This window comes from Tyto alba, unplaced genomic scaffold (genome assembly GCF_018691265.1).
Source record: "Tyto alba isolate M040663 unplaced genomic scaffold, T.alba_DEE_v4.0 Super-Scaffold_11, whole genome shotgun sequence".
NCBI lineage: Eukaryota > Metazoa > Chordata > Aves > Strigiformes > Tytonidae > Tyto > Tyto alba.
In genome coordinates, this window is record NW_024881273.1 from 2,022,642 (window position 1) to 2,041,821 (window position 19,180).

Here is a 19,180-nt window from a genome sequence, read left to right on the forward strand (position 1 = left end):
GAATTTAACTCCTTGATGCTGTGGCTTAAGAAAGTCATTGAGTAGCTTATTCTTCAGGCCACCATGCAGAAGGATTTTAGTGTTTTCAGCAATATTAATACGTATTTGTGTGAGTTTGTTTTTTCTGTGGTCCTGCTTCGTGTACCAGAAGGGGTCCCTCCCTGTGTGGTGGTGTGCAAACACTGATGGTCTTCAGGCACTGTAGGAAATGAAACCCCTCCCTTATCTGTTTCTGTTGCAGGCTATGGAGCACCCTACGGGTACAGTACAGCGGCACCAGCTTACGGTATGTATAGCCCAATAATTAACACATTAGAAATGAGACAGAAACTGTTGTGGCAGTCCAAATGTGGCAGTCCAAGGAGAAATTCAAAGAGATTAAAGCTCTTAAACCATGACAACAACAACACTTTTATGCCATAACCTTGTGGTTCTTTTTTGGTTGGAGTAGCTTTTTTGCCTATGCTTTGCCTGATTTGTGGAAGGACTGCTCGTTCTAATTGCCTGTTCCCTTTCATACTGAAACTGAATCGAAGTAGTTTTCTTACTTTTTACAGCCAATCTGTGCTCCATTCAAAGACTACCGAAGGGCCTATTTCAGCATCTCTGACCCATAGTTATCTAAATGGCATTACAGTAACGTTGGCAAAGTGTTTGTCCCCAAGTGTAAGTGGCTTGTGGACAAAGCTCCCTTAATGCTGTCAACTCTCTGGAGTCTAGGTGCATATTCACCCACCCCCCGCCCCCCCGCAGGCTAAAACACTGCTGCCTGGGACAAGCAGAATGGTTTCTGTGGAGCGTGTACCCTTAGCAATCAGATCGCAAGGAAGCTAGGACATGGTCATTTGCCACGATGCTTTTTCCTAAGAAACATGGTGATATTAGGCTGGCAAAGCACTGGTTTCACGAAGATTGTAAAATAAACTAATCATCAGTGAGCTACGATGGAAGGGTCTTTCTTAATTCAGCTTCTCCCTACCCACCGGCTTTTTTTTATGCTAGACTAACAATGCATACCTCTAACCGGCCCTTTTGGTTACTTTGAATGAGGTTTATGTGGCAATGGGAGCAAAGCCGTTTGGAGTCGGTGATATGTCCTGGCACACACAGAGCGAGCCCACCACAACCAGTCCCACCAGCCTCTCCCGTCACTGGGACCGGGCAAGAGCCTGCTACTCAAGTGACGAGTACGTTTCAAGGCCTGCAGTTTTTCATGTGGGAAACAGCCTGCAATTTGCTATTAATTTTCTAGCTTTTGTAGCATTTGTAATACTTGCTTCTCTCAAATCTGTATAGCTTGGGCAATACCAACTCCCCTGATAGCATTATAAAAGTTAAAAATATTTTGGAACATTGATTTCATTACTTTCTTTTAGAGGTATGAGCTGTAAACAGTGGAAGAATGCCACTGCTTTATTGCAGATGTTTGCTTTGCTTGACGAAGACCAGCTGGTCCTAGTCTATACTCCTGCAGTGGTGGAAAGCGGAAGGAGAATGGGCCCGTGGGCTGCACTCAGTGTGGAATTCTCCCTTCAAAACTGAAGCAAACCCCTCTAGTTTTAGATCTCCTGCCCTACTGACTGGGCAGGTGCTTTGACAGAACAGCAGCTGACAGCAGGTGCTGTCCCCTTGAGCAGACTCTGCGTGTTATCTTTTGTGTTGCATTACACAAGGAACAGCGACATGTTTTCTCAAGGAAAACTGAAAGGAAATTTAGTTTAGGGATCACTCCATGATATGGATTTTTAAAAAATCCCTTTGGTTCTTCCCAAGAAGTAGTCACGGACTATAACTAAGATGAGTGGTATCTGCATGTTTGTATTTTTACAAGCAGTGACACATAGCGACTTAAGAGGAATCCTTCCCCTGCTGAAGAAAATAATACAACTACTACCAACTTCCCTTGCAGCTTTTCTTGCTTTTTTTTCATTCATTCCTTCTGTTTTGTGGTTTTGTTTTGTTTTGTTTTTCTCGTGATGCCTATTTTGGGAGATGGATTTTTATCACTTAGCTGTGTATATGTGACATATCACTGACTTCAAAGCATTGTGGAATTGAATGCCCCCATTTTTCACATAAAGAGTTTCTGTTTTTAATGTCTTATGATTGTGATGCGAAGTACTGGGATAATGCTTTTTGGCTGTAAGGTAAACATGTCTCTCTGCCTTTGTAAGCTGTTGCATGTTGGGAAACTTCACTTTGATCATCTGGTGCTCTGGAATACCTGCTGTTGCTGCTTTGTGATTTCTAAATGGATACATAGGTTAAATATTAGAATTTAAATAGGCAAGATTAAAAAAATAAACAAACACTTAATTGTGCAGAAGTTTGTGAGGCCACAAGAACTCTGTAACAATCATGAAATCAGGCAGATACTACTCTTTCCAGATTTGCCACTTCAATACAGGAGAGGAAATGCAGAATAACAAAGCAGATGCAGAATTTACTGTAGGTGCTTAATTTTTGGCTGACCTACCTGGATGCTTATCAAAACTGCTGAACAGTTTCCCTGTGAGGTCTCTTTTACACACAGCAGTGCCTGTCTAGAATATCTGCAATTGTAACTGGCCTGTGAAATTAACTCAGGACATAGAACGAGATAGCAGAGATTAATTACCATAAGGATTATGAAGGAGAGCTTCAAGTCCAAATACACACTCTGCTTTTGAGAATATTGCTTACTTTAATTTTACCAAACACCAGGACAAAAATAAACGCAAACTTTAGGCTAACCATCTGTTTGAAATAGTGCAAAGTGTTGAAGTGTTACTGTTTATGGGACTCTGCGCCCTGAGATCACACTGACTGACTGATCTGGAAAAGGTTAATGAGAACGCTGCTGTAAGCTCTTATCTGACTTTCTTGGATCACTGAACTTATTTGGAGTCCTCTCCCTTTCTTCTCTCTGTAGGTTTACCCAAGAGAATGGTTCTGTTACCAGTTATGAAATTCCCAACTTATCCTGTTCCCCACTACTCATTCTTTTAGCAAATGGCAGAAGCTAATTCCTATTGATTGAACAACACAGTACAGTACAGAATGTTAGAAGAAAAAAAGCCTTTTTATCCTGTTTTCTTTGAACACATACTTGAGCAAAGTCATTTGTAAAGAAACATCTTTTTCCTACTTTTTGATTTTAACAAAATGCAAATTTAGTTCTCTAAAACTTGAAAAAAATGTTCTGTGAAATGTTACCTCATTTTCAAATAACTTATACCAGCCTTCTGTTATAGGGAAGAACTAGAAGCTTAAATCTTACGTTTTAAATGAAGTATCCGATTATGTAAAATTAAATTTGTGAAGGATGTATAGAATATAAAACACTGATCACAAATAAACTGTTTTGTTGTAACACAAGAGTACTGCCTGTTTCCTAATGCAGTCACACAGATTCAGTTAATGACCTGTACTTGTTATAGGGTTATTAAATGCAGGGCATAGTTCTTTAAAAAATAAAAAATAAAAATTAAAAAAAAAAAAAAACAAACCCACACAATAGAAACTTTACAGTTAACATTTAACTTTGTAAATATTATGGTATGTAATAAACTTAGTAAAATATGGGTTAAAATACTGTTTTATCTTATTTTTTATAGTCAAGCATCAGTACCTGAGTTTCCTTATAATCTTTAAGATCAGCATACTGTAACTGTGGTTTTAGACACAGTCTTAATTATCCAAGAAGGCTTTTCACTTGCACACAAAATACTGAAAAACAGACAAAACAAAGGGAATTAATCTTAGACTGTCTCTCTGTATAAACAAAGGGAATTAATCTTAGACTGTCTCTCTGTATTAGATTGCATTCTGTGAAATAAGTACTAAACAAAGGAAGTTCCCACAGAAAGACTCGTTATGTAATTACAGGGATACACAGTTAAGCCCGTATTGCCCAGAGAAAGGACAACAATAATGTTACAATCAGGTTCTTTAGGGCTCAAAAGCTGCTTGTTTTCCTTTCTTTTCTGTTTTTACCAAAAAAAAAAAAAAAAAAGAGAGAAAAAAAAAAAAGAAAAAAGAAAAAAAATTGCACTTGTTCTTGTGGCCTTCTTCACTTTTAAGATTGTCTGCCCACCCTTGATTTTCCATCCACCATTTCTACAGAAAGCATTTTAGTTGTCAATCCTATATTGAAACAAAGGGTTCTCCTTTTCCCCCTTACATTTACAAGAATCTAAAGCAGCAACAAGGTCCCCATGAAAACTTGCTATTTAATTGTCCCCGTTCTTGTTGAGTGCTGCTGTGGAAAGTGACACACTTCAGCCATAGGCCAGTACTTTTCTAACAGTTGGTGCTCAAACCGAAAGAATACTCTTCCCGAGCAGGAGCGGGCGCGTGCACCTGGCTGGAATTCCAGCCCAGGCCCCGGCTGCACGCTGCCTCCATGTGTTGTGGACTTCTGCATCAAAACTGCTGTGGGCTCTAAGGAGGGATTCAAGTAGTCTTTATTAAGGTATCACCCCACAAAATAAGCAGCATTGTTGGTTGCACTTCTCTACTCAGACCTCACCCGTTGCTTCTCCGTAGGTTTGCTTTAGTTCATGCTTTTGGAAAGATTGCCTTCATACACTCTGTTCTCTAACAGACTCTGCTGCTGCGGCGGGGGGAGCTTTTGATATGAAGAGGGTGTAAGAACGGTGCTTAAAGCAATGTAAAGTTCCTCCTCCCCTACGCCCCCCATTATAGGGAAAGAAATATTAGAAAAGCTTGATAAGGGGTGGCTTATGTAACAAGCTGCTTTTCTTGGAATTAACTGCAGCTGTTATTCTTAAGCTAAGTATTGGTGCTTAGGAATGTGTTCATATCTTAAATGGTTTTTCTGCTGTAGCTCTTGCTTTCGTTTGGTGTTGGTGGTACTTTAATAAAATATGTAGATCTCTTGACAAGGAGTAGTGAGCCTGCTGTTGTCATCCATGCGTTAGTGTTAGAATAAAGAGCAGGGTCTCGGGGCTGTAGTCAAATTGAGTGGTGCTCACAAATCACTGATATATTTTGCTGGCCTATGGATGAAAGGAAGCCATCACGGAGCAGAAAAAGCATGGCTGATAAGAGCCCGTTTTTGTTAATCAAATATTCATTAAAGGAATCTTTCCTGTGCACACATTGGTTCTTTTTTTCCTCCCCTCTTTTGGAGTTCCCCTGATTGGCAACTGTTCATAGTTTCTTCTTTTTTTTTTTTTTTTTGAATCCTCAGCTTTGTAAAATTTCAAGCAAAATATTCTCTGAACCAATTCTATATGAACATTCGTAAGCCAAATAACTTGTTCGTATTTCAAAAACAAGGAGGGCGCTATGCTCTTTTCCAACATGATGGCAGTCATTTCAGATGATTTATAGAAGTCATTTTTTATTTTTTGTCATTTGTTGGGAGTTACTAACCACATTGTAAACTTGCCCCCTTGCTGCATATTTTACATTTCTCTGCTTTACTGAAAATACGAATGAGCTGTCAGTTCTTTGTTTAGAAAGTGGTAATCTTGGAAGTGTTAGATGTTTCAATACCTTCAAAGAATTAAAAGTGCCCGTTTTACAATGAAAATTCCACTTGCAGCTGAAAGAGCAGAGAAATTTAAATGGAGCTTTAGCTTCAGCTAGTCTCTCTGAAATTAACGTGAAGTTTTTGCTTCTCTGCTCTTTTCCCACTGTAGGTGGTTTTTTCATTGACAGTCCCTATTGCCAGCCTCTCAGCATCGCACCTTTTATTATTCACTTGGGCCCTCAAGATTTCTTCTCTGACTTCTAGAACCATCAGGTTGTCTGGCTCGAAATGGCATTTTGTACATGTCTTAAAAGCAAGAACAAACGTGGCTCGTTTTGAGGTTTCTCAACTTCAGACATGGAATCTGAGCTTTTTTCCTTTTTTTTTTTTTTTTAAAGTGTTTTTTTCACTTCTTGAACTTTGTTCCATTTAATGAAAAGCAATACTTACTCCAAGCCACAGTCCTTTCTTTGGGTACATAGCAATAGATGTGTATATACTTCTGGTTATTTCTTTATACTAGAAGGGAAAGACTGGTGTGTTGGGGGGGAAAAAAAACAAACACCAAACCAAGGAACAAAACAGAGCAGAGTGCCTGCTTTAAGCAGTGAATACTGCTTTTACTTTCACTATTTAAGTACTTCAGAATTTTAATACTATAACTGTATTTGCATGTTTCCTATAAAAATTGCTACAAAGACTTGCAATGGTCACTTTTGAAGCAGTAGTGCTTTGTACCATTGCACATGTCAGCAGACATGAAATGTAGCAAAAAGGCAGAAGAAAAAAACAGAATATATATTTTTTCCAAAAGCTAACTAAATGATATATTCTTTCTCTCTCTCTCTCTCTTCCCCACATCATTAATATGAGGCACAAAAAGGGTAGGCCTGAACTTGACTTTCCAATCAATTTCTTTTGTGTCTCCTAAAATCATCACCAAATGATAGGAAAACATAGTATTTGGTAAAAATCCAGTTCAAAAACATTGCTGCTCTAAATTCACTGATTTTTTTTCCTCTTAAATATTTGTATGTTGGTATTTTGACATTGTGAATCAGCAATCAGCAATAACTGAAAGGTGAATGTTTTTTTAAATGGTATTGGAACATCTATATGTTGCAGCTTAAGACTTTTAAGCAGTTTTCAGCAGGTTAATACCACTTTATTCTCATTCTCTCCGGACCTTCATAGCCATATGCACTTGTATAAAATAAGCAGAAATGTAGTGACTGTAAGCTGAGATCGTGATATAAAAGGTAAGAGATTTTATTTTCAGCTTAAAGAATATTTTTATTGCTTTTTTTTCTAAAAATCTCATATACCTGTGACAATCTTGTATACGGCACGTTTTTATTATGTATTGTTTAACTAAATGTTTAAACAGGTAATACATAGGTCTGAATTCCAACTTTGTATTTTTCAAGGCCACTTCAAACACTCCAGTTGCAGTTAAAAAAGTTAATATTACATAACAGTTTTAAGAAATTGTTTGGTTTTATCAACAGACTGTTGTCCTTCAAATATTCTCTTGTGTAGCATAAAAAGCTGTACTGATACTGCTGTGTGTCAGGCACTGCATTCCTTGCATATCTGTGGAAAACATTTGGGTAGGTACCACAGCCAGGGCCATGGCCCACACTGAAAGCCATAGCATGGTTATAGGTGCGTGGAATAAAAACGAGAAGTGGAATGTCTGATGTTATCTAAGTAATATAGAGAGAAAATATTTCCCTAAACTATTAAAGCTAAACTCCAAATGAAGAATGAAAGACATTGATGATATTACAGTTAAAATCTGCAGAGATCAAATTACATTAGGCCAAATTAATTCATGAAGCAGCCAGGTTTGCTTTCCTCTTGCAGGTGCAGTGGGAGGAGCGGCAGGCAGGCAGGCAGTGATTTAACTCTACAGGAGTAATTTGCTTAGCTGTGGTTTTCTAAAGCTAGAAATTAGGATACAGCCATCCATAAATAATTACTTTCAGTTCTGTAGTATATGTTTTAACAAATATTTTACTTGAATTAAAATGGTTTTGGATTATGACCTATATGGTGCACATGATATGTGTAGTTTTAAAATACTAGGGTTTTTTTTAATTTGCCTTTATATAACCTTGCGTTATGCAAAGTTGCATAGTACAGTACTGCACAATTGCAGTACTTGCAGTACTTGAAGTTGCTGGAAACAACTGTTTTTATATAAAAATGGAAAAAAAAAAAAAAAAAGGCAAAAGGGAAGGAGTTGATTTTGTATTAGCATTTAAGGGTCTCAATTCAGAGATGAAAGATAAAAAAAACAACCCTGACTGATCACAGTTTATACTGATGTAAAACAGGAAAACACTTGGTATGGAATATGTAGTAGTGTATCAGGCCCAAAGCTTGTTGTTTTGCATCAAAATATAACAGCAAAACCAAACTATATTTCATTTCAATATTGAAAACATCTAATTCAGTAAATAACTGCATGTGTAGGTTATCCATAACTCAGGATATGTCTGGTTATAATTCATAGGCTGATATAGAAAACTAGCTGTTAAATATTATTAGCTTTGCTACTGTGGGCAGGAACCTGACCTTGCCAGTGGCCTATATATTTGCACCCAGGGAAATGAACTTCAGGACTAGTGCTGGTGACTTGCCCGTGAAAGCACATAACCATTTGATTACATTTGCAGGTGCAATTGGTGAGCCATCAGAATGTCCTTCCCATTCCGTGGTGCAGATTTTCATCTGCTGTTATCTTCAAGGTGCAAACTTGGGGCTTGCTCTGAAACTCACTTAAAATTCAATTTATTCTTTCAGCCTGTCAGGCTAAGCAGCACTGAGAGCGGAGCAGCAGGCTGCTCCCTTTCCTTCAGAAGACAGTCTTTTATATGCATCAAGGCAATGTTAAGGTGCATTATAATGAACTTCTCTTGAGTATTTCTTTCCTAGTCATAAGTGATGTCAGTCTGACAAGCACTGTCCAGTTCAAGGACTGATTAATAAAAAGTCTTGCTGACTCTTATTTGATCTGTTTCTTTGTGGCCTGTACGTGGCAGCTTAATCCATTTATATTGGTTTCCATCAGAACTGCAATGACTGTGAATTTCCATATTTTTCTCTCATTACCCTTTTACAATCCTAAGCATACCACTCTGCTTTTTTTTTTTACATTCTCACTTTGTTGGACCTTCTTTTTTCACTGAAAAGATACTGAATTTCTCAAATATGTTTTTGTTCATAATGCAAGCGATCATGTCCAAAATTTGTCCCCTGGCCTTTGCTGCACCCTTTCTCAGGAGGAGAGACACCATTTCCTGACATGCAAAATACACAGTGTACTTAAGGCTCTTAAATCCTGGGGTTTGCAGCCACTTGGAATTAGTGACAGGATCCTAAGGTGCAGGATTGCCTAGGAATCAGTCCCATTGACAGCGAGACCTGAGCAAAACATTCCCCTGCATTGAATTGTCATGGATGTAGGTTCTGTAAGTGCCTAATATATTGGCATTTGAGAGAGCAGTTAAATTCCAATAGTAGGTTTTAGTCTAACTGAAACACCAGGGTATTATCTGATGGGTAATTCGGGTAACATCTGCTTGATCAATGCTGCAACAAGCACTGTTTTGCTAAAGCAGAACTAGAAACTCCTTTTCTATTATACTTGCAGGTCTCCTTTTAAAAGCTTCCTCACAGGAGTAGGGTCTAAAGTGCCTTTTCTGTGAGATTTGAGGTCTGGTTTACAGCTGTTAAGCTTTTTATTTTTTAATATACCCAACAGCCAAATATGTAAACCGGGTTCCTTACGCTTTGTGCAGCTGCTAGTATTGTTGCCTACTTTGTAATACCTTTTCAGCAAAGCAGAAATGTTACTTTATAGTTTGAATTTGTGGTTCATGGAAAAGAATTCTGAAAAGGTTCCTTTTGATTAGTACATATATAAATAGGACACCAGGGAAAGTCTATGCCTGTACACTACCCACCTTAACTCTAGTTTTAGCTAACCAGATGATAGTGTGTATTTCGGGAGACAGTGTCTGCCACTTAAAGGATTAAAAGAAGCCAGAGCTTTACAATAATGAATTGACCTGTTTAATGCCGCACTGGAGGGGAATGGCATTAGCCATTGACTTTGGAGGAACAACTGTGAGCTTCAGTGGTCTGCTGAGTTAACACCTGAGGAAAGCGTGGGTATTTGCAGAATAGGGAGATAGATAGAAAATATAGACTGTTCCACTGTCACAACAGCATTTGTTTGCCGTTAGCCACACTTGCATACAAACCCATAATCAGGCAGGTATATGCTTTCCCCTTCTACCAGTTTAGGTTTCATGGGGCCACCTGAGGGAGAAGCGTATGCAGAACCAGCCTCTTGTGCTGTCTGACTGGTGTCTGAAGTGCCCGTGCACAGCAGCAGTTCCCACTGGCCCATCTGCCCTTAAGAGAATTTCATCCTGGTCAACTTCTTACACAGTTGCAGCACTGCTGTAAGAGCAGCATTGATATGACCCTGCTGTGAGGTCATATACTCTAGAAGCAGTGTTTTCCTTTGTTTTGAAATAGGTGAAAACCAGAAGTATTGTTTAGAAATTTGTCTGTCAGCACATGACTTCAGGAGCTGCCTGGTGTTATCATACCTATGATGCAAATCAGCTGCTATCTCCTCTCCAGAAGTGCACAGCTCTGCAAGGAGTTGGCACCTCCATTTCACCAGCTGCAATGGTCAAAGAACTCAAGTTTTAAACAGCAGTGTCAACAGATGGAAACCCTTGTCTACTGCTAACCATACCTCCGCGTTTTTCCTCCTGATAGGCGAGTGGCAGTTGGAATGCTTGTCATTTTCCCAGATATGCAACTGTGAATTTTGAAGAAATAAGGTATTTAATAAAGTAGGACTTCAATCTTACTTTGCCAGCCATAGGAGATTTCTCCAGGCATGTTCTATCTAGAGAAGGCTTTAAGGCAACAAGATGGGTTTGGAGGGCTTGGCTCACTGAAAGCACGGTACGTGATGCCTCCTGCCATCATGTTATCTCTCTGCCAGTGCTTGCTGTCTTCCTGAAGCACACACTCAGGACTTGGAGCATGGTCACCACCTTCCCGGGCGTCGTGCCAGTTGGATGGTGGGAGGCCAGGCTATATGCATGAAGGGGATGTAACATGCAGCCTCTGTTGCCCAAGCAATTGCTGTTGGACACAGTGCACAAGCCAGCCCTCACACAGGCAATTTAGCATCTGGGTAGGTGGTTTCTAATCTGTCTAATTTGCTGTCATGTAGCCAATGTGAGCTAATTAGATGATTCAGCAATTGTCATGGCTCCCACTTAGTGTGCTGTAAACCCTCTGTCATGACTTTCACTGCAGTTAAATACCTTTGCTTCTGTGAATTCTGTCTTCCCTGCCTTTTCTGATCACCTTTTAGCATCCCAGCAAATAACTGATTCTCTTAAGTTATGGAATTGTTACATAGAAGTTTCTAGATTCTGAAAAACTTGTAATCGGCCTATGAAGAGCTTCAGAGAAACAAGTTTTCCTACAAATACTTCAACTCATTCATGTGCCAAGGGGCTATTTCTACTCATTTACAAAGATCTGTGAAAACTACTCTGGCATCTCTGATCTCAGGAGACTAGGAAGCTTTCTTTGAGAACACTTGCCTTCTGGAAGGAAAAAAGATTTAATGTGTGTCTTAATAAAAGACTGTGCCCTCTAGCCACTGAAAAAAACTTAATTGGGGAAAAGTGCACAAATCTAAAATTATCTGAGGCTTTTTGCTTCCATTGAACTATTGAGAAGAATTTCCCTGACCACAAGTTCCTCATGGTATTAGGAAGTAGAAAATGAAGGAAGGGTGACATGAAGATTTTTCAAGTGGTCTAGGAAAAAAATTTCGTTTATTGGCTGTTCAGCTATGCGGACAGCAATCTCTTGGCACTTCTTCTAAAACTCCAAGATAAGCAATAGATGTGAGCAGCTTTAACATACCATCCCTCATCCAGTGCCAGCCATGGCCTTGGAGAGTGAGCCTGGAAATCCCTGATCCCCTAAAACACAGTGTCCCTTGCTCCATTTGTAATTCTGCATCTGTACTTCTGAGCGCCCGTAGCTTATCACAGTCTAGCTGTGGGATTCCTGAACATCTCTCCAGAACTGTATAAATGAAGAGCAAGCAGACAAAATAGTATTTCAGTCTTTACTCGGACAAAATTGCAAGTTTCCCTCTGCCTCTTTTGCTTGGTAAGATAAGATTCAATCATTCCAGATTAGAAAATCTTGCCTGTAGCTAAATTCGCTGTAGACAGTTGCCTGTTACTTAATCAAGGGAAAAATATGTCCCAGCTTCAGATGCGTTCCAAGTCACAGAAGCAGCTTACAAAACCAGCTACGATTTCCGGTGGCTCTGGGAAACAGCACAAGAATTCTGCCGCAGTGGATACATGATGAGATACGTAGATATGAAGTTCAGATCGTTGTTCTCAGTTGTGAAGCTAAGACCTCTCTGGCATCAAAAGAATGAAAATGAGCTTGCTGCTGGACTCACTGAGAAGTTCTGTTAAGAACAGCTGTACTGTCCTAAAAAACAGCAGCTCAGCTTGAATGTTCAGGACACAGACCCTCTCGGTCTTCCTGCTGAATAAATCTATTGAAAAATGAGATACTTTATTGACTTGTTTAAAGCAAAGGGGTAGTGTAGTTGCATCTCCTATCTATAGCATATGAGACAGGTTGTCTAACGACCCATTGGTTTCATTCTTCTGTTCTAACACATCTAGTTTGCTGTGCATCTGATTCTTACTGTAAAGTAGAAATTCTGTTATAGTCATTTTAAAACAATTCACTGGAGAAACTCACCACTGAAGTCCTATGCCTGTGGATTGTGGCAGCAGTTTTCACCCGCACTTTCCTTAGAACATTAACCACTTAAGCTAGTAATTAAGTATTTGACATTAAGATAATTGTCATCACAAAGCTGTTTTATTACTTAACCCCAGAATTTATGTTTCCTTAGCTTTATTTGTGTCATCTAAATCCATACCTATTTATGTCCAGGTTTTCTAGTGCTTCTGAAACATCTTCCTTTTTCCCATTCTGCTCATAGAAATGGGACCGATTCAGTTGTTATTTGTAAGTGATGTTTGAGATAATACAAAAGCATGAGTAGGATACATATGCCAGTTCCTCTAGTTTGGGGCCTTCTAGGAAAAAGGGTGTTTTTTCTCCTAGGCCTGTCCAATACTGTGTAGGCAATGCAATGCCTTACTAAAAGTAGCAGTGTGATTTTTGTAAGAGAAGAGTTTATCAGTGTAAGATTTAAATTCAGTAAAGTGGTGGTTTGTCTCCAATTCCTATGGCTGCATGAAACATCCAGACAACATGTCTACGTTTAAGAGAAGCTGAGTGTCCAAGAGTGGTATGTGGAGATGTGCAGTTCTAAAGTAAATTTCTTATTTTGGATGTTGTTTTCTCTTGTATTTGGTGCCTTAACTCTGTACAATCTAAGGTCATATATACTGTACCACAGGTAGTTTAATAGTTAAGTGTACTTTACAAGAACCCATCCAGCCCAGTCTGCAGAAACTGTTGCAAAGACTGAAGCCTTCTCAGTGGGAGAGTTCTCTTCCATGTTTAATTAATAATCCATGATAAACAAGAGTTACAAGAATTCCAAGAGCATATAAAAATTTTAACCACAGATTGAGACTGAATTTATCAGATTTCCATTGCCAAAGGTTTGTGGCACTAAGATAATTAAAGGTACAGTCTCTTCTATGATATGTAAGTAAACAACATTGAAATGTTTTATAGGTAGCCAGAAGTGCATGTTTGCGAAAATGTATGGACTGTTATATCCACTAGAACAAATTACACTAATTCTAAAAGGCATTAATTGAATGTAATTTGCTATCCTTCGTTTATTGGTACAGGGGAGTTGGAATGAGTAAGAGTTGAAATTAATTTTCAATTACAAAATAGTATGTGGATTTAAGCCTCATTCCTGCCTCTTACCTGGATCTAGAAGCTCCAGGTGCCTTATGCTGCTTTGTAGTTCGCGAGGTGTAGCACAGCTTCTACTTGAACACACACTTGCTAAACACGTCTGGTCCTGGTAAAATGGACTGAGGCAAGAGAGAGAGAGAAGAAAAAAATGAAGCTAGAATGCCCTTCTCCAGTCTTAAAGGTTGAGCATCATAGATAGGAAGTTGAGGGAAAGTTACACAGCCTTTCCAAGTCCATTAATAGAGTCTGTGGTAAAACCAGGAGGTTTATGTTTACTGTGGTAAGCCAGCAGCCTTAGTATACTAAGAGCAGAGGGAGATGGTATTGTTTCTTCAATAGTTTATAGGAAATTGTGTAAGAAGTTTAAGCAATCCATACAGCAGCGTAAAAGCTGCTACTGATGTTTCTACAGGAGATAAATGTTTTTTTCTGTTCAGTAAACAAGTCTAGGATGGAAGGTTTTCCAGAGGAGGAGCAGGAAAAATCCAGTGAACAAATTCTATATCCTCATGCAGCCCTATCCAAAATTGGGAGACTGCTCCACGCAGTGTATATAGCATGCCACTGAATTTTGGGAGGGAAAGGAATAATAGTCATTTCCCCTAAAGCGATACTAGTAACTTACTTCTACAATGCCCTCAATATTCTAGACAACTTGCTTTTACACAGAACAGCATGGCAACAAGGGAAAGCAGATACTGCTTCCACAACTACATGTTGTAATGTACATATTTCAGGTCACAATACTGGTGTAAGTAGTTACGACAAAGTAGGTTCATCTTACCAGAAAAGCATATTTTGACATTCTATCCACTTCTATTTTTTTTTAAGCTAGAGGGGAGTTAATTATAGCACTCATCTGTTTCGAAGGGAGTAGAGCAGAAGGTAAGTTTTAACTTCACACTTCGAAGCTGCTATGAGTAAGTTGCTTAACAGTATTCCATGGAAACAAGCTGATGTACTTATTTATTTTCTTTGTGCTCATTTCTGTGTTCTTAGAAAAGCACAAGCTTGTGTAAGCATAATCAATACAAAGTTACTCAGGGTACTGTGTCATCTCAGCAGTGGGCACTAACTGCATCTTAAGTCAACAGGCACATATAAATCAAGATTAATTAAGAGGAACAGAACATTTTGGCAGGTTTTGCTTTACTATTGGCACTGTTACCATTTAATGATCTATGCATACGGAAATGTGTGTATTGCTGCACTCCCAATAGAACCTATAGTTCTGTAAGGTTATCCTGTAAATTAACAAAGTAAAATGTAATCAGTGTAGGAGAGAGTATTCTTTCATTATTTCTATAAAGAACTGCTCATAAGCAGACGGAAAGTGATACTGCTCAAAGCAGAATAATGGTGGGCTGAAGAACAGCATTCAGGGCAGTACAGCTTTTGAAAAGTTAGTATATGAATGTAATTATGAAAATTCTAATTTGCTGTACAGGTTATTTCCTGTGTTTTCAAACTAGTAGCACTGCTTCCCTGCTCAAAATAACAGGATAAAGACAAGTGTAGTTTTCTAATAACAGCTATTGCATGGAAATAGACATACCGGAAGAAAACAGAGGCTGTACTGCATGAGCATATTCAACTACAGAGCCATTCTCTGGGCAATGCTGCATAATTTAAGAGTGGGTAAATAGGCCTTCAGGGACAACACAACACAGAACAGATTTAAAAAAAAAAAAATCCACCACCACAGAAAAAAAGCCTTGAAGCTTTGTCCAGTCATACATCTGTTCTTCCCTGGAAAAGGGACAGGTACATTCATATGTGCTTAGTGAGTTACTCATCCAACATCACAAAGGTCCTTAAGGACAAATGTTTTAAAGCTAGTCTCCTTTTGGACAGAAAAGGGAGGAAGTTGACTCTGTCTTCCAGTTCCAAAGTGCAGTGTCTTATTTCTGATCCTAACCCTAAGTCAATATTTATTGATCAACCTGACTAAGCTTTTTAGGTCGACAAGCTCTCTACGAAGCAATTCTGTTCTCTCAAGCCTCTGCAGGGGCCAGCAACTGGTGCTTAACTACTGCTTCCACTCCAGAATGCCACCCATCCTCCAGCTGTCCCAGAGCCGTTCTGGGACACTTGCACTTCTAAGAGAGCAAGACTGCTGTGAGGGGACTGTCGAAAGCACTGAAATACTACAGCAGAACAAGGCCCAGTGGGCTGTATGTTTTTTAAAGTCCTGTCCAGTTCTTCGTGACAAAGTTGAGCATGAAACCTGTACTGCCAAACGTACCAGCCCCTTAATGAGAAGGACATCTATGGGAAGCAGTCTTGGCAGTGGAGATTTTGAGGAAAGGCTGGTGTTTTTCAAGTCCAATTCATAAGCTTTTTTTTTTTTTTAAATGGTTGAGTTTCCACCCACCAAAAATCACCATCAGTCAAATCAAAACAATTACTGCTAATTTGGACTAAAACATCCCCCTTGTAAAACCCAAAGTACTACCACCCATCCATCTAAGGAATTGTTAAATAAAGAATCCTCAGGAGACAGAGCCCTGCTAAGAGTCTGCACACTAGAAGGCAGACAGGAAATCTGGCAGTGCAGTATAATGTGACTTTTCTGATGACAATTACTTCTACAAGACAAGGAAAAGATAGAGGCAGTGCTTTGGGGCAGTGTTTCATGCTCAGCAAGTTTGTAGAGGGAAGGAATGCAATTCTATAAATCACTTGTACTGTATTTCTGTTTCTAGACTTGAATGAATTTCACTTTTCCTTTGTGGGTCAGCATAGTAACCATTAAAGAAAAGGTCTATTTTTCTAAATCTCTTTCACCAATAGAGGTCTGACCTGCAGCCGACAGATGGATTTATTTGTCCACAGAGGACAGAGTGTTTATTTTTACACTAAGATTGGATATGGCATTGAATAAAAAGAAGTTTGACCTTTTAACTATCTAAACCTTAAATACTATGAACAAATTCCACAAATGAGTAACATGGTGGACAATTCCAACTTTCTTCCCAATAAATCTCTCTCTCAAAAGTTACCCAGAATTAAACTTCCAAATGAAGTACAGGAGATCCTTGTGGTCTAATTACAGACTACTTTAAAAATATTTAAGATTTCTCCCAATTTGTAATCTGTAGAGAACAATGATGATTAAACTATTTCTGACTATAGTGTAAATAAATAACTTCAAATGAAGTAATTCAGCAACAACCTTAGCTATTTATAGCATTTAAAATGTAATCTGAATATTCAAATTGTCTTAATTTGGTCACAGTTGAATGGGAAGAAAAGTAACTGCGCACTGAATTCTAAATTGAGCTGTATCTACTCACTAGCCAAAAAAGCCTGCAAATGTAAAGTAAATGGAATGCTCTTTGTACATTAAGTTGCTTCCTCACGTGATGCTGTACCCTGTACACTTGGCTTCATTTGGCTTCTGCGTTGTGGTTTGTATGCCAGCCACTGTTACTAACTGTACACAACACTTAGATCTGCACTGTAATCTTGGTTCATTTGCCACTGATTGTAACCCAGTACTACAGACTTCTCTGTATATAAAACCATAACCATGTCCCATTTGCTTCCAATAGCATACAATAAAGGCTTATCTCTGTAAACAGGAATTATGGCCTTATGATTGCTTTGGGGTTTTTTGTTTACAGTGAGGAAACTGGCTTTTAGGTTTTGTGAAGCCTGGGAACGCAAACCACAAAAGTCCATTTTACTTTAGTCAGGTACACAGGCTCAGCAAACAGGAAACAGATTTCCTAAGGCTGCAGTTTTATCAGAGGTGATTATTAGCAAAGTTGTAACTTTGAGATGTAATCATAAAGCACATTTATGCTGTAACAAGCAGAATGCATTCCTTCACAGAGGTGGCAGTGAATAGAGTATACAAGACTGAAATTGTGCAAGGGCTGCTGCACACAAATACCACTCGGGTTAGTCAATAGAAGCAGCAACAGAAAATCCCAGAGAAGACTGTGATGAGACTAGACAGGAAGGCAAGTTTTACTTTAGAGTGAGAACTGGGAATTTTCTAGTATTTAGCTAATTAGAAAAACTAGATGTCTGTTTTCTTAAAGGATAAATTACATATGTAAGTAAGGTTCTTTCAAATTTTTTTCCTCTCCTGCCCCCCTCATTTCACTGTATTTCCTAAACATTAAATTCCTGCAGTCCCAGTTTGTCCTCTCAGGTCTGAAGCAAATCCAAACAATTTCCTTGTCCAGAGCCATGAAGGGCAGGAGTTGAGGATACCATGAGAATTCTGTGGCTGCTGCTGTTTGCTTGAGGCTACAACTCGTGGTAAGATTTACTGGAATATACAAAAGTATGTCCAGTTGCCTGGAGTTACAGAACAGTTTTACTCTAGAAGGAAAGATAGAGAAGTCACTTTACCATATGCTCTTACCTTTTCTCAGAAGTGTTTTTTCTGGTCTTTAATTCAGCATGTCAAGTCTAAGTGCAGAGGTCATCAGTCAAATTCAGAGGAGATCAACCTTGAGGAAGGATTAAAAACTGTTGTGAGCTGCCTGAAGTTGAGATTGCTCTTAATAAAATGAGTTGTATGGAACCCCACAGCTTAGCATATGTGATAACTGGAATAAGACTTGGTGTGAGACTTTTGCACTCAGCAAAACAGCGTGCAGCCAGCTGAGTCTGCTGTTGTGCAGCAAACACGTCAGTTATGCATGTAAGAACTGTTGAGGGACCACTGTACCAAAACCAACTAAACCATGCATCACTTAAAATTCAGAGCTGCATCAAATATTTAGCAAGTATGATCCATAAAGAACTAAACAGAGTCAGTTAAGAAAACATCATTAACACTTGGCTGAAACTGAGGTCAGTTCTACCCTATATATCAGCATAATACCATACCTATGTACACACTTAATAGTTGCTAGCTTATTAAGAGGTCATTCAGAAAGCTACCTCAGGATTATCATCTCAGGGGTGCTGAGAAGGCTGACAGCTCTTCAGCAGTAGCCTGGCAGTTGCTGGTCAGCAACAGCTAATGACATGAGCTGGGCCCACGCCAGGAGCTGGCTGACGTTCTGTGGCCTCGCAGGAATGAAACAAGGGGTAGATAAGGGAGTGGTGCATGGGAGGAGTAATACAATACTGAGTCTAGATTGATAAAGGAGGTTGGCATGTCCTTCACTGTGAAACTGCCTCACATCTCCTACTTAGTTTTATTCCTGTCCTTGTGTAGCTAACCTAAACTTGCCCAGGCAGTTACACCGTGTCTTGCTTGGGAGAACAGGGAAGCTGCAATCTGTGGTCCCTTGTACTCATTACTATTATTACCTCTCCCCTGCCCCCCTAAACCAACAAAAAATACCCAAGTCTGTCTACTTTTTCTCAGCATACTGCAATGTCTCTCACTGTCAACCTGCAGATGAATGCATGCAGTGAAATCTCTAACAGAAAGGTCCTTCATCATTTTCAGTCCCTCCCCAATATTGCTTGACCACTCTAGCCCCATCCCTTGCTGGCACAGCACTGAAGGGATCCACACAGAAGGAACCACGTGCTTAACAGGCATGACACCCAGTTTATCTTGCTGCAATTAACATCACCTTGAAAAGGTGTAGTTGATTACAGAGGAAGTAGCAGAAATTAATTGATTTACCTCTATTCAACTAACAAGCCAGCCTGTCATCTCCATGTGTGAAGAACTGCTGCATCTATAATCCTGCTCAAAAAATCAGAGATCTAGCTGTAGTCTCACTTTACAATAAATAC

General features: G+C 39.2%; 1 protein-coding gene across 14 annotated transcripts in view; it reads left to right on the top strand.

Annotated features, from left to right (window-relative positions):
- LOC104357444 (spermatid perinuclear RNA binding protein) overlaps positions 1-17,052 on the top strand; it is a 73,440-nt gene extending 56,388 nt beyond the window's left edge. For 7 of the 14 annotated variants that reach the window (XM_032982388.2, XM_042786418.1, XM_032982342.2 and 4 more), the window contains one exon: positions 242-2,905. In XM_032982388.2, coding sequence (XP_032838279.1) covers positions 242-423 — 182 coding nt within the window. In that variant the 3' untranslated portion in view covers positions 424-2,905. The other 7 variants (XM_042786420.1, XM_042786421.1, XM_042786426.1 and 4 more) reach the window with 4 other exon arrangements.
- The last annotated feature ends 2,128 nt before the right edge of the window (positions 17,053-19,180 follow it).